General features: G+C 33.9%; 1 protein-coding gene across 1 annotated transcript; it reads left to right on the top strand.

Annotated features, from left to right (window-relative positions):
- Positions 1–434: 434 nt before the first annotated feature.
- On the top strand, positions 435–4,894 carry LOC132598839 ((-)-camphene/tricyclene synthase, chloroplastic-like). The gene is made up of 7 exons (XM_060311953.1): positions 435–856; positions 1,274–1,535; positions 1,648–2,038; positions 2,542–2,763; positions 3,239–3,377; positions 3,470–3,718; positions 4,467–4,894. Exons 1-7 carry the CDS (start codon positions 605–607, stop codon positions 4,767–4,769), a joined length of 1,818 nt encoding a protein of 605 aa, XP_060167936.1. The 5' UTR covers positions 435–604; the 3' UTR covers positions 4,770–4,894.
- Positions 4,895–12,808: the final 7,914 nt, after the last annotated feature.

Below are 12,808 nucleotides of genomic sequence, written 5' to 3'. Positions count from 1 at the left end.
TGGAGTCATCTACAGGGCTAAGAATCTTACCTTTACTTAGAGAGGGGTAGCGGTAACACGCTCTTCCGTGCTCGTAGGCTGACTCACCTATGCATCCCGTCCCAATTTTTTTTTATGTAGTTTTTAAACGAGGGATTGATTTATTTTGGGAGTCTAGTTCTTTTTTTACTATGATTTTCTCCAATTCTTTTTATATATATGACTTATTAATTATGCAAATTTATAATTTTTTTATGTAATTTTTAAATATTTAAATTTTATTATAAAATACTCGAAAAATCTATCTTTGAAATGATAGTAAAAAAAAAAAAAAGTCATTCTACTCCCCAAATAGATCAAACCTCGTATAAATTAAGACGGAGAGAGTACTTTTTTTCAAAAAGCACTCCTGTAACTTTAGCTAAGCACAAATTGCTCCTTTAGTATTTATTGATAAAAGTGTTTTCTAATCATTCAAAACCACTTTTTCAAAAATAAAGTAGATTTTGGACGCTCGAGCAAATGCTATAAATAGATAGAAGTGAAAGCTAGGGGCAAAGCAAGAGAAACTTCTTGTGTGATCTACTTAACCATCTGTAAGATCTTTTCAAATATTGAAGTTAATATGCTAGCCATGGCTACCTCTACAAGACCTCTACCTACCCCTTTTTCCTCTTTCAACTCATCAAAGACAAAATCAATAGCCTGTCTCTCTACTAATGGCATGAAAACTGGACCAGTACCACTTACTCACTCTCCTAATATGTCCACTAATCTTTCATCTTCTGATGGAATTAACCCCATTAGGCGTTCAGGGAATTACGAGCCTACCATGTGGAATTTTCAATTTATTCAGTTCACACACAATCGTTATGCGGTAATTGTGTCTGTCCTCGCTATTCAATAAGCTGCATGCATGCATATGTAATATTCTCTCTAGTTCAATTTACGTGGCACCGTTTTGATTTCAGACATAATTCTTGATTTTAACCGTGAGTTCGACTATTGGGGTATGAAATCTTTATTTTCTTACAATAAAATTTACATATTTGAAAACTACGTAACAAGTACTATATGTCACACTACTTGACAATTTAAAATATTTAAAAGGCCTATAAAAAATTGTTGTAAAAGAAAAACTCATTTGACTTTCGAAATTGAACTATGACACATAAATTGGGATGGAGGGAGTTGTGATTTTGCTTATTCTTCTTATTCAATCATCTAGGTGAATATGTTCGAACTGTTCGATCGTGTGTAAATGTGATTATTATTATTTTTACCTTTGGTATAGGGAGAGGAGTATATGAAGCGCTTTGACGAACTGAAGGCAGAAATGAAGAGGAATTTGATGATGATGGTTGAGGAATCAGAAGAATTAGAAAAGTTGGAGTTGGTTGATAATTTACAAAGGCTTGGAGTGTCTTACCACTTCAACCATGAAATTATGCAAATCTTGAGGAGCATTCACCAAAATGCAACCCCAGAAGATTCATTATATTCTACAGCCTTGAAGTTTAGGCTCTTGCGACAACATGGTTTTGATATCTCTCAAGGTGCAAGCAGTTTTTGGCCAAACTAATTCCATTCCTCATTCTTTCATGCATGTTCTCATATTTGGTTATAAATTTATGTTTTGACCAATAACTAATTCTTATCATATTTCAGATATATTGAACAATTTCAAGGATGAGCAGGGCAACTTCAATCAAAGTCTTTGTAAAGATACAAAAGGGTTGTTACAATTATATGAAGCTTCATTTCTCTCTACGGAAACTGAAAGCACCAATTTGGATGCTGCTAATACATTCGCACAGTCACATCTAGAGAATTATTTGCACAATCATTTATCTGGTGAGCAAGACGGTCCGACAGTCGCACTAGTGCGCCATGCCCTGGAACTTCCTTTGCATTGCATGATGTTGAGAGTAGAGACAAGGTGGTACATTAACATTTATGAGAGAATGCCAAATGCTAATCCTCTTTTGCTCGAGCTTGCTAAGTTGGATTACAACATTGTGCAAGCAACTCATCAAGAAGATATTAGAAATCTATCAAGGTGAGAGATTCAATAGAGTTTAAATTATATACATTGACGGTCTATAATTTTTCTTTTAACATTATATGAGTGTCTATATTGGATCATTTGAAAGATAATTTCATGTAACCTCCTACAATATTAAATTACATTAATTGTATAAGTATTTTATTATATTATTTGTGTATATAATTTAAATGCGGGGGCGTATATAATACTTGGGTCAATATGTTTACTACATATCAGCAGGGCCGAGCTACAATACTACTATTAGGTACCGGTACTGATGAATCAATAATTTTTGCTTAGACTCTATATTTGCATTAGAGAATTAATTAAATAATATAAATATTTAATTTCTGAGTAACTAAAAAAAGTTAAGACGGTTTAGTGACAAGTTCAGAACCAATAACATTTAAATTTTATTTTAGCAGAAGTCTTTGGAGATAAAAGCATTTCAACTTGTTGGCTATCACACAGCAATCGTTATAATTTCTCATGTAAAATTAATTTTTCATTTAAAGGTGGTGGAAGAGCTCATGCCTTGCAGAAAAATTGCCATTTACAAGGGACAGAATTGTTGAAGCTTTCCTATGGATAGCTGGGATGATGGTTGAGCCTCAGAAGAACCAAAACTGCCGAATAATGTTGACAAAGGTCACTGCTATGGCTACAGTCATAGATGACATTTATGATGTTTATGGCACTCTTGATGAATTGGAACTCTTCACCGATGCTGTTGAAAGGTCCGTAACTTTCTGGAAAGAACTAACTTTAATTTTACCAATAACTAAAAATGTTTGTTGTTAAGCTAAAAGTTTTATGTCTTATAAAGAATATATGTTATATAAACTACACAAGTACGGAAACAAGACAGGTTCAATTCTCTGAAAACTACTACTCCCTCCATTTCAAATTATGTGAACCCATTTGACTGGACACGGAATTTAAGAAAGAAGAAAAGACTTTTAAATTTGTGGTCCTACATGAGTTACATATACTTTGTGTGGCTATAAATCATTGCATAAAGATAAAGTGTTCCCAAATATAGAAAGAGGCTACTCTTTTTGGCACAGACTAATAAGGAAATAGGTTCACATAAATTGAAACAGAGGGAGTACTAATTTCACTCTTTATCTATTGTGTGTTTCTTTAAGTTACCCTTTATTAGTTTTTCATCATTTGATTTTCAAGTTAAATATGATTTCTGGTTACATTCAGAATGGATGTTAAAGCAATGGATCAGCTTCCAGATTATATGAAAATATGTTATCTTTCACTCTTCAACACTATCACTGAAATTGCCTACGAAGTTCTCAAGGAGCATGGGGTCAACGTCACACCTTACCTTATAAAATCAGTAAAAACTCTTAGCTCTACATTGAATCTATTCCCCTGTTTTAACTTATATTTTCCATACGTTTAACTTGAGACATGCACGTTATTAATTAGTGGGCAGATTTGTGCAAAGCTTACTTACAAGAAGCAAGATGGTACTACAACGGATATACTCCGAGTCTGGAAGAATACATGGATAACGCAAGGATTTCAGTTGGAAGTCCTGTGATGGTAGCGGGTGCATTCTTCTTTGCCACAGATCCAATTACGAAAGAGGCATTGGACTGGTTAAGCAAGTACCCTGACATAATTCGTTGGTCTGCTACAATTATTCGTCTTGCCGATGACTTAGTAACATCATCTGTACGTTTTTTAACCCTTGTCTCTGATTATTTTCTTTATCAATCTTCGTTTCAATAGCATAAGAGTACAACCCCATCTGATTGGGGACGTTGAGATTTAATAAGGATACTTTAAAATTGAGTAATATATTGCTTTACACATTCCTATAATATGACTTGGTTATAGAGTGTTTTAAATTATGTACTTATGCCTCTTATATAATGGAACTACAATACCAAATATGGTTGTGTTATAGATAGTTTTCAATATAACATCAAACATTTAAACTACTTATATAAATGAAATTATACACAAAATTCATGTAGTACAAGCAATTGCAATGAAATTTGTCTATAAATTTAAAATAAAAAGTCTCAACTTCCTCCATTGAAGTAAGAACTTAAATTTCTTTGGATTTGATCTATATGCACTAATAGCATAAAAAGTTTTATATTATATAAGTGCAATTCTACATGTAATTAGCAGGTAGTTACCTTATCTTTCGAAACAACCAATTGCACTTATTATTGGCAGTTATGTATTATTACTTTTTAAGTAATCTAATAGTGTAGAAGTTCTGATAAATTATCATATGGGGGGTGGTAGACTCTCATTCTTTTGGGACCGAAATAATTTAAATTTTCATGCATAGCTGCAATTTTCTGGGCTTTAAAATATTTTATGAATGTGTAGCATATTAATGCTCTATGACTTTTTAAACTCTTATTAGTATTAATTTTTATTTTTTTATTTTTTGCTCTTACTTCAGGATGAAATGGAAAGAGGTGATGTTCCCAAGTCAATTCAATGTTACATGAATGAGAAGGGTGCTTCTGAAGAAGAAGCAAGAAAACACATCAATTCTTTGATAAAGGAGACATGGAAACTGATCAACACAACTCAAAAGGAAAATTCGTTATTTTATGGAAAATTCATTGAATGTGGAGTAAATATTGCAAGAACGGGACAAACCATTTACCAGCATGGAGATGGGCATGGAATTCAAAATTATGAGATTCAAAATCGTATATCCAAATTATTCTTTGAGCCCATAGCAATTTCAATCCCATAAAGTCCTACAGTTCGGTTTTTATATATGTATAATTAAATTTTATGTTGTGTCTCACATAACTGAGGCAAGTCGTGTGAAACTTTTGTTAATTTAGTTTATAAAATAGCAGACCCTTATACTTTTTAGTCCACAAAATTTTGGCTGGATCCATCAAATTATGAAACAAAAAAAATCTCACACAACCTGCGGTAGTAGTGTGAGACACAAGTTTTCGAGAGATATCTCTATCGAAGCGGCACCACAACAACAATATTTTGGGTAGCTGTCGGACGATGAGTGCTTCTATCTTATGAGAAACGTGACTGCAAATTTTAACATGATTTGATATGTCATACGTCCCCCGTAGAGAAAATCAATTTATTACTAAGAAATATCAAAATTCAGTAAACAAAATCAATCTCAACCTCAGTTAATTTTTGTGAGAATGGTTCTATATATAACCTCTTAAATCAGATTCTTGTCATCACCTCAGAAGCAAAGTCTATTTCAGCCAGTAGGATCTAACGGCTATATATACACAAATAGATTGAAAAATCTCTAATTATCATTAGCTATTTGAGCACTTGAAAACGAAACCCATATTTGGATTATTTCTCCTCAAACTCTGACAAGCACGATCTTAAAAGTTAGAATGCAAAGAAATTACTATTACAAAAAAATTGGAAAAGTTTCCTAGAGGAACATGATATGACGAACTGGTCCAATTTAATTTCGCCATTTAAATAGTTGACATAATAGCTAATTGTTGTACTATTCTTCAGCTTTTAAGTCGATTTATTTATCTCTATTTTGGACAGATTTTAATTTTGATGTAATAAATTTAATTCTTAGCACAAGCCGAGTATGATGAAACACATAAATTAGGACGAGTACTATTAATAAATTTTGAGTTGAACACAAAGTTCAATAAGTTTCAAACAACAGAACAATAGGAAAATTAAGGAGATTTTAGAAATAAAAATTCATTTGAAAAATTAAGGCAAACTTATTTTCGCGTGTATATGGGCGAGGCTCTTCCCTTGCCCGCCCAGGTTCAAACCCAGCCAATAATATTATTTTTTTTATCTTGTATCTGAATGTATATGAAGGCAAGTAAAATACGTAAGAAAAGAAAAGTTGTTGGCCAGGTTTGAACCTGAGCGGGCAGGGTGAGAACCTCGCCCAATAACCACTTCAGCCACTCCAACTTTATGTATTTTAGTGTAGCTACGAATAATAATTTATAAAATTGCTGTAACTATAAAATATAAATAAATTAAAAAATATTTATTATCAATAATTATTTTTTAGAAGAAGCTAGACTAAGCAAAAATTTAAAAAAGTAGACGAAAAATAAGACATGGAATTGAATGCCTGTCCATACAATTGGAAAGGTCCAAAAATCGAATTATGAAATGACCGTGAGGGTGCCGGTCCACAGTGTAGTAGTGGGCCTACACTAGGAATAGTCCACATGTTGTGGGCTCCTGGCTTTCACGAAAGCATAAGTTTAAGGGCAAAATAGTCAAATAAGTAAAAATATGGATTTTTTTACCTGATGTAGCTAATAAGTAGCAAGAGGTTTATGTATAATAACTGCACTTTAATTTTATTACAAACCTAAGCTATAAGGTATTCGTAATTACAATACGCAGAGATGTTTTACCTGTTTCGCGTGTAGTCGGGTGTATTATACACAATTCCAAATTTTGACTTATGTATTTGGCTGACTATATTTCTTGGCAAATTAGATGTATTTGACTGACTATATTTTGACAAAGTAGAGTATTTGACTGTATGTGTTGTTCGACTAATCCATATACATATGTATTTGACTGACTGTATTTTGGAACTGTGTATTTAAATACATCCGAATTCACGCGAAACAGGCAAAACATAGCTACAAATTATAATTACAAAAACAGTTGCTACGGTTGGTTAGAAGCCTAGAAACTAGGGGTGGGCATGGTACAGTATGGTATGGTATTTGAAACTTCGGTATGGTAATTTCGGTTTCTAAAAATACTATACCATTACCGTACCAAATTAATTCGGTATGGTTTGGTATTTTAAAGTTCGGTTTCGTATTTACGGTACGGTAAATCTGTACCATAGTTTATCCAACTTCGACTTACATATACTCATATCGTGGAGAATTATGACTTCAACTACTTAAGAAACGTCTCGATTATTATGTACTAAACACCTTACACATATAAAAATATTTAAAAGAAAGTAGAAGCAATCCCCTTTGTAAATCAATTACACAAAAAAGACATTTAAATCAAGATAGAGTAGTCAAAGTTCTAACGTTTAAACAATTAGTTTTCTAATAATACAATTTTATATATTTGTTAGTATTATAATACTAAGATATGTGAATTGTATATGTAATTATATACTTCGGTATGATTTTCGGTATTTCGGTATTTTCTTTGTGAATACCGAATACCGTATCGAATACCAAACTTTTTTAAAATGCATACCAAATATTGTACCAAATACTATAATATTGAAACCGCAGTATAAAAAATTTCGATTTCGATATGGTAATCAGTATCTATCATACCATGCTCACCCCTACTAAAAACTATAATTGTTTGCGTAAGTTACTCTAAAAATATTAGTTCAGGAGGTTAGGGCTATTTAAAACCGAAACCGAAACACGCTAGTTTAATGGTTCGATAACGGTCTAATTTATTATTATCGGGTTATTTGTTCTATAAAAGTTTAGGATTTTTTTTTAAGGGTTAGCCGATAGCCCGATAATAATTTTCAAGTGTGTCATGTTTTAAACTAACTTTCGCTCCTATTTTCGAATTTAAAGTGTGTTTCTGTTGAGTAATTTTCAAGCTTGAAGTGCCTGAATGCTAACTTGGAGCGTATCCGCCATACTCTTGAGTTTATTTAGTTTTCTGTTGTATATATGCTTTAGCAGCATTAGCATAACATAAGAAACTGGAGTTAATTTCTGCTGTATATTTATGCAAAATTTTACTATATTTTTCAGTAACGTGAATCTTGCTACATACTCTTGCTGAAGCTCTTCCTTTTAATTCTGTTGAGTAGGTTCCGATGATTATTTTCATAAATTTTCTTTACCTAGCGCAACTCACTTTTAATTTAGAATTTGACTAACGGTTAAATTGATAACTGAATCGTTAACGACTTATAATCGATAAACCAATATCTATTAGTGGTTCTGTAATGATTTATCATATCTATAAACCGATAATCGACAAGCCAAACCGATAACATTCAAAGCCAAACCAAACCTCCTGTTTACCTGGTAAAGTGTTGTATTGTGATTACAAAAATACCCTGAATCCAAGTCCTGATTTCAGACAGAGACATGGCAGCTGCCAGCTAACTCTCGGTTATAAGATTATGAATTATGAGCACATTTAGACAAGTGGTAATTGGGTCCAACCATCTAGAGAAATTCTGCACACATTGAAATGATCAGTCAATGAAGGGAAATTAACATTCAACAACTTGGTGCTGCTACCCTTCCAACTTGTTTAGCAGACACTCTAGCAACTATGTAGGTTTCTGGTATATTCGGTCCCTAATAATTGAATATGTGGTGAAGTTGTTTAGCAGACACTCTTTTATACTTTCTCCGTCCCATTTTACCTATCATTTCAGCTCAAAAAAAAAGTTGGAAAATAATTTTCACTTTTTTTTTTTAATTCAAGAAGATTAAAGTTGACAATTAGTTTCAACTATACTCTTAATTTTAAAGAAGTAGTTCTATTTAATACTGCTCAATTTTCAAAATGCATCTATTAAATAAAATCGAATTCAAAATTTAAAGTTTATGAATTTATCTGGATTCATAGCCGCTATTTTGGAACTAGGTTCTTATCTAATATTCTTATATAGTACTCCTTCCGTGATATGGCCCTACTAGGCATACTTCACTTGAAGGCTCACATTGAAGACCAAGGCATGTGACTCCAATCCATTCAAGCTAGGAGGATGACCAAAGGAGCATTGGAGACCCATGGAGAGGCATACTAGCCTCATAAGAAGGCCTATGAAGTATGGAAAGTAGCTTGGAGAGGAATGGAAGAAGAAACTATAAGAAAGAAGGCCAACACTCAAAGTGGCTAGAGGCGCAAAGAGATAGAAATGCAAATGTGGCTAGACATGCAAAAGAAGGGACATAGATGCAAATGATCACAATTGCAAGCTTTGAGGATTGAATGATGACTATATGTGCAAGAAGGAGCCTTTTCGAATTTCAAACCAACATCCAACTAGTCAAACAAGGTTCTTGCCTCATTAAGGGCAATAATGTAATAGCTAGGTGTATTCTTATTTCCTAGTGGTATAAGTAGGAGGTTTGACCTCATTTACAATTAGATTATGTTGAATGATAAAACTTTTATGAGAGATTGTTTAGTTGATAGCTTTAGTTTAATATAGATTGTTTGATTGGATAATCAAGTGTTGCTTCCTAGTTGTGAAGTGAATTGCTTTCCATCGAATTCAATGTTGCTCATTCGTGGATTCATTTGAGTCGTTTGTTGATTCGAAATGCTTAGGTTCTAGGGTTTGTAAATCCGATTGGAAGGGTTAGGGTTTCATATACCCTTTCTTGCTCTTGGGTCAAGTATCTATCCATCTACCCTTCTCCCATCTCTAATTTTCATCCATCCTTTATTTTGTTTTTTATTTTTCTTGTTCTTCAAGTTTTCTAGAATTTCTTATGTTCAATCTTATCATTGTCTCAATTTATGTGGCATCACCGTCCCAAAATAAATGTGACATTTTCTTATTTGACAACTCTTTAATGACACCATTTATATTTTACCTTTATTGGGTCCCACTTACTTTTAAAGATATACTTATTGTGATCAAAAGTCAATAAAAGTAAGAACTAAAGTAAGGACAATTTAATAAACATAACAAAATTTTCTCTTTTATTTCTTAAATTTCTTGCTCGATGTCCCATAAATTGAGACGGAGAATGTACTAAAATAATAAATTTATTAATATGGGTGTGTGCGCCGGACATCAATCACGGCAGTTAATCATCAGGTCGCCTCTGTAGCGAGATACCTTATCCTGACTATGAGCTAGGATGCCAAAAGTAATAATTACTAAATTATGTACTTCCTCCGTTTAAAAAAAGATTTTTTTTATTTGATATAAAATTTAAAAAATAAATGAAAACTTTTAAATATATGGTCCAAAATAAGTCTTGATATTTGTGTAGCTGTAAATTATCTCATAAAGTTAAATTATTTCTAACTATAAAAATGTGATAATCTTTCTAGAATATACTAAAAAGAAAAGGAGTAATTATTTAAAGCTTAATAAAGTGGATTATTTTATTTTAAAAAATATTCGCTGGCTAGCCGTCAGAAAGCTGTCAACTTAAAATATTCGATGACGCCGTCGGATAGTTGTCAAAGTAAATAGTACAGTAACAAATTGTTATCTAACAAGTTTAATAAAATGGAGAGAATGCAAAATACATCATCACGGAGACGATCCAAAAAGAACAATTTAAAATCATAGGAAAGAAACTAAAAAAAAAAAAGGGAAAGAAAATACAAAAATTTAGGGATACTAAAATTTTTTAAAGCTTGGACCCCGGACATGGAGTTCTCAAGAGAGGAATTGCAAACTGTACCTATTTGGATCAAACTCCCTGGACTAGACTTCAAGTACTGGAGTGGTAGAGGCTTAAGCAAGATAGGAAGTTTGGTGGGAAAGCCTCTGATGGTTGACAAACATACAGAGAGGAAAATGGGATTAAACTTTGCTAGATTACTAGTCGAAGTAAAGGTTGGGGCTGAATTACCGGATGAAATACTATTTAGAAATGAAAAAAGGAATGTGATTACTCAAAAAGTCACATATGACTGGAGGCCTTCACTATGTGGGCATTGTCACAAATATGGACATGTGAGTGATAGTTGCAGAAAGAATAAAGTAAATCAGAAGGTGAGTAATCCACCTGCACCAACTACACAGCTTGAGCCTAGTGCTGCAGAGACTAGATGCTTAAGCACACCTCAACATAGCAGAGTACAAGAAGCAACAATGCAACAAGAGAAAATAAGTAACACAGCCAGGAATATACTGGGCAAATCAAATGAAGGGAACATGACGCAAAGTGGTCCATCTTGGGTTCAACCTCAGAAAACAGTTAGGCCAGCTACTGCAGCCAGAACTGGTGTGAATGTGGCAAATACCTTTAACCCTTTATATCAAGAGAAGGCAGGTCAAAGCAGGCAAGTGAATGATGCCATGAAGGGGGGAGGTACTGGCACTGTCCCTATAGGGGATGGTTAACATACTTTGTTGGAATGTGAGAGGTCTTAATGGCCTCTCGAAACAAAAGGAGGTAAAACTCCTTTGCAATGAGCTGGAAGTGGATTTAATTGGTCTTCTAGAGACTAAAATTAAAAGTAATAGAATAAATATGATAGCTGAAAAGATGTTTGGGGGATGGAAGTACTTTACAAATCATCTAGCCCATTATAATGGAAGGATTTGGGTGGTATGGAGAGAGGATACATACACTGTTAATAAATATAGTGAAAATTCTCAAGCTGTGACTTGCCAAATTACTCATATTCCTCTGCAACTACACTTCTTGATTACATTTGTGTATGCACACAATGGCAAAGAAGAAAGGAAGGAGTTATGGGACTATTTGAACCAAGTACACAATGGTAATTCTTTACCTTGGTTGGTGTTAGGGGACTTTAACGCAATCTTGCATATGGAGGATAGAATTGGAGGAAGTGCCGTTACGTTGGCTGAAGTTCAAGATTTTCAGACCTGCATAGATCTTTGTGGTCTAGCTGAGTTACCTAGGACTGGCAGAAAATACACATGGAATGATAACCATGATGGAAATAGGATCTTTTCAAAAATTGACTGGGCATTTGCAAATGGTGAATGGCTGGACACTGCCCCTACTTGTAAAGTTCACTACTTGCCTGTAGGTGTAAGTGACCACAGTCCAGCTCATGTAACACTGGTGAATTCAAAACAAAAACAAAGAAGGGCCTTCAAATACTATAATGCATGGAGTACACATCCTGATTTTATGGGAATTGTGCAAGAGGAATGGCAAACACATATAGAGGGATGTAAAATGTATCAGGTAATAAGTAAATTAAAGCTATTGAAACATAAGCTGGGGGGACTACACTCAAACCACTTCAGCAACTTGTTGAATGAAGTAGATAAAGACAGGGCACATCTAAAGGAAGCACAGGAGAAGCTGCAACTCGACCCTTTAAAGGATCATCTGCAGCAGGAAGAAAGAGAACTAAGTAGAAAATTTAAAAGGTCCAGCTACTTAGCTGAAATGATGCTTATGCAACGAAGCAAAGCCACATGGTTGAAGCTTGGGGATGATAACACTAAATATTTTCATTCTGTGATTAAACAAAAGAGATTGGGGCAGGCTATCTTCCAACTGAAAGACGAGAATCAGCGAATACAACATGATCCAGAGGAAATAGCTGGGATTTTTGTGAGATTCTACAAGCATATGCTAGGTGAAACTGGTGGCTATAGGCAGAAAGCTGTACCAAGATTTCTTGCCAATGGTCACACCTTGACTATAAAACAACAAGTGACTCTTTTGGGGACATATTCAAGGAAAGAAGTGAAAGAAGCCATGTTTAGTATTAATCCAAACAAAAGCCCAGGTCCAGATGGTTATGGAAGTGGTTTCTTTAGAGAAGCTTGGTCAATTATAGGGGATGACATCACAGATGCAGTGCTAGAGGTGATAGATAGTGGCAGCATGCTGAAACAACTGAATGCAACACCTATAACCTTAATACCTAAAGTAAATTCTCCTGACAATGCAGGACAGTTCAGACCCATCGCATGTTGCAATGTGGTATATAAATGTGTATCCAAAGTGATCTGCCAGAGACTAAAACATGTACTGCCTTTCTTAGTGAATGAAACACAAGCAACTTTTGTGAGTGGCAGGTCATTGGTCCACAATGTACTCATATGCCATGACCTCATGAGACATTACAATAGAAAGACATCTGCAAGGTGTCTAATGAAAATAG

This window comes from Lycium barbarum, chromosome 6 (assembly GCF_019175385.1).
Source record: "Lycium barbarum isolate Lr01 chromosome 6, ASM1917538v2, whole genome shotgun sequence".
Classification (NCBI taxonomy): Eukaryota; Viridiplantae; Streptophyta; class Magnoliopsida; order Solanales; family Solanaceae; genus Lycium; species Lycium barbarum.
This window is presented reverse-complemented; position numbering and strand designations above follow the sequence as displayed.

What these genes read in the sequence shown, in the direction of transcription:
- LOC132598839 (XM_060311953.1), top strand. Translation starts at nt 605, where the DNA reads ATGCTAGCCATGGCTACCTCTACAAGACCTCTACCTACCCCTTTTTCC. An exon ending in GATATTAGAAATCTATCAAG is followed by an intron (nt 2,039 to 2,541) that starts GTGAGAGATTCA and finishes TTTCATTTAAAG; the next exon opens with GTGGTGGAAGAGCTCATGCC. An exon ending in CACCTTACCTTATAAAATCA is followed by an intron (nt 3,378 to 3,469) that starts GTAAAAACTCTT and finishes GTTATTAATTAG; the next exon opens with TGGGCAGATTTGTGCAAAGC.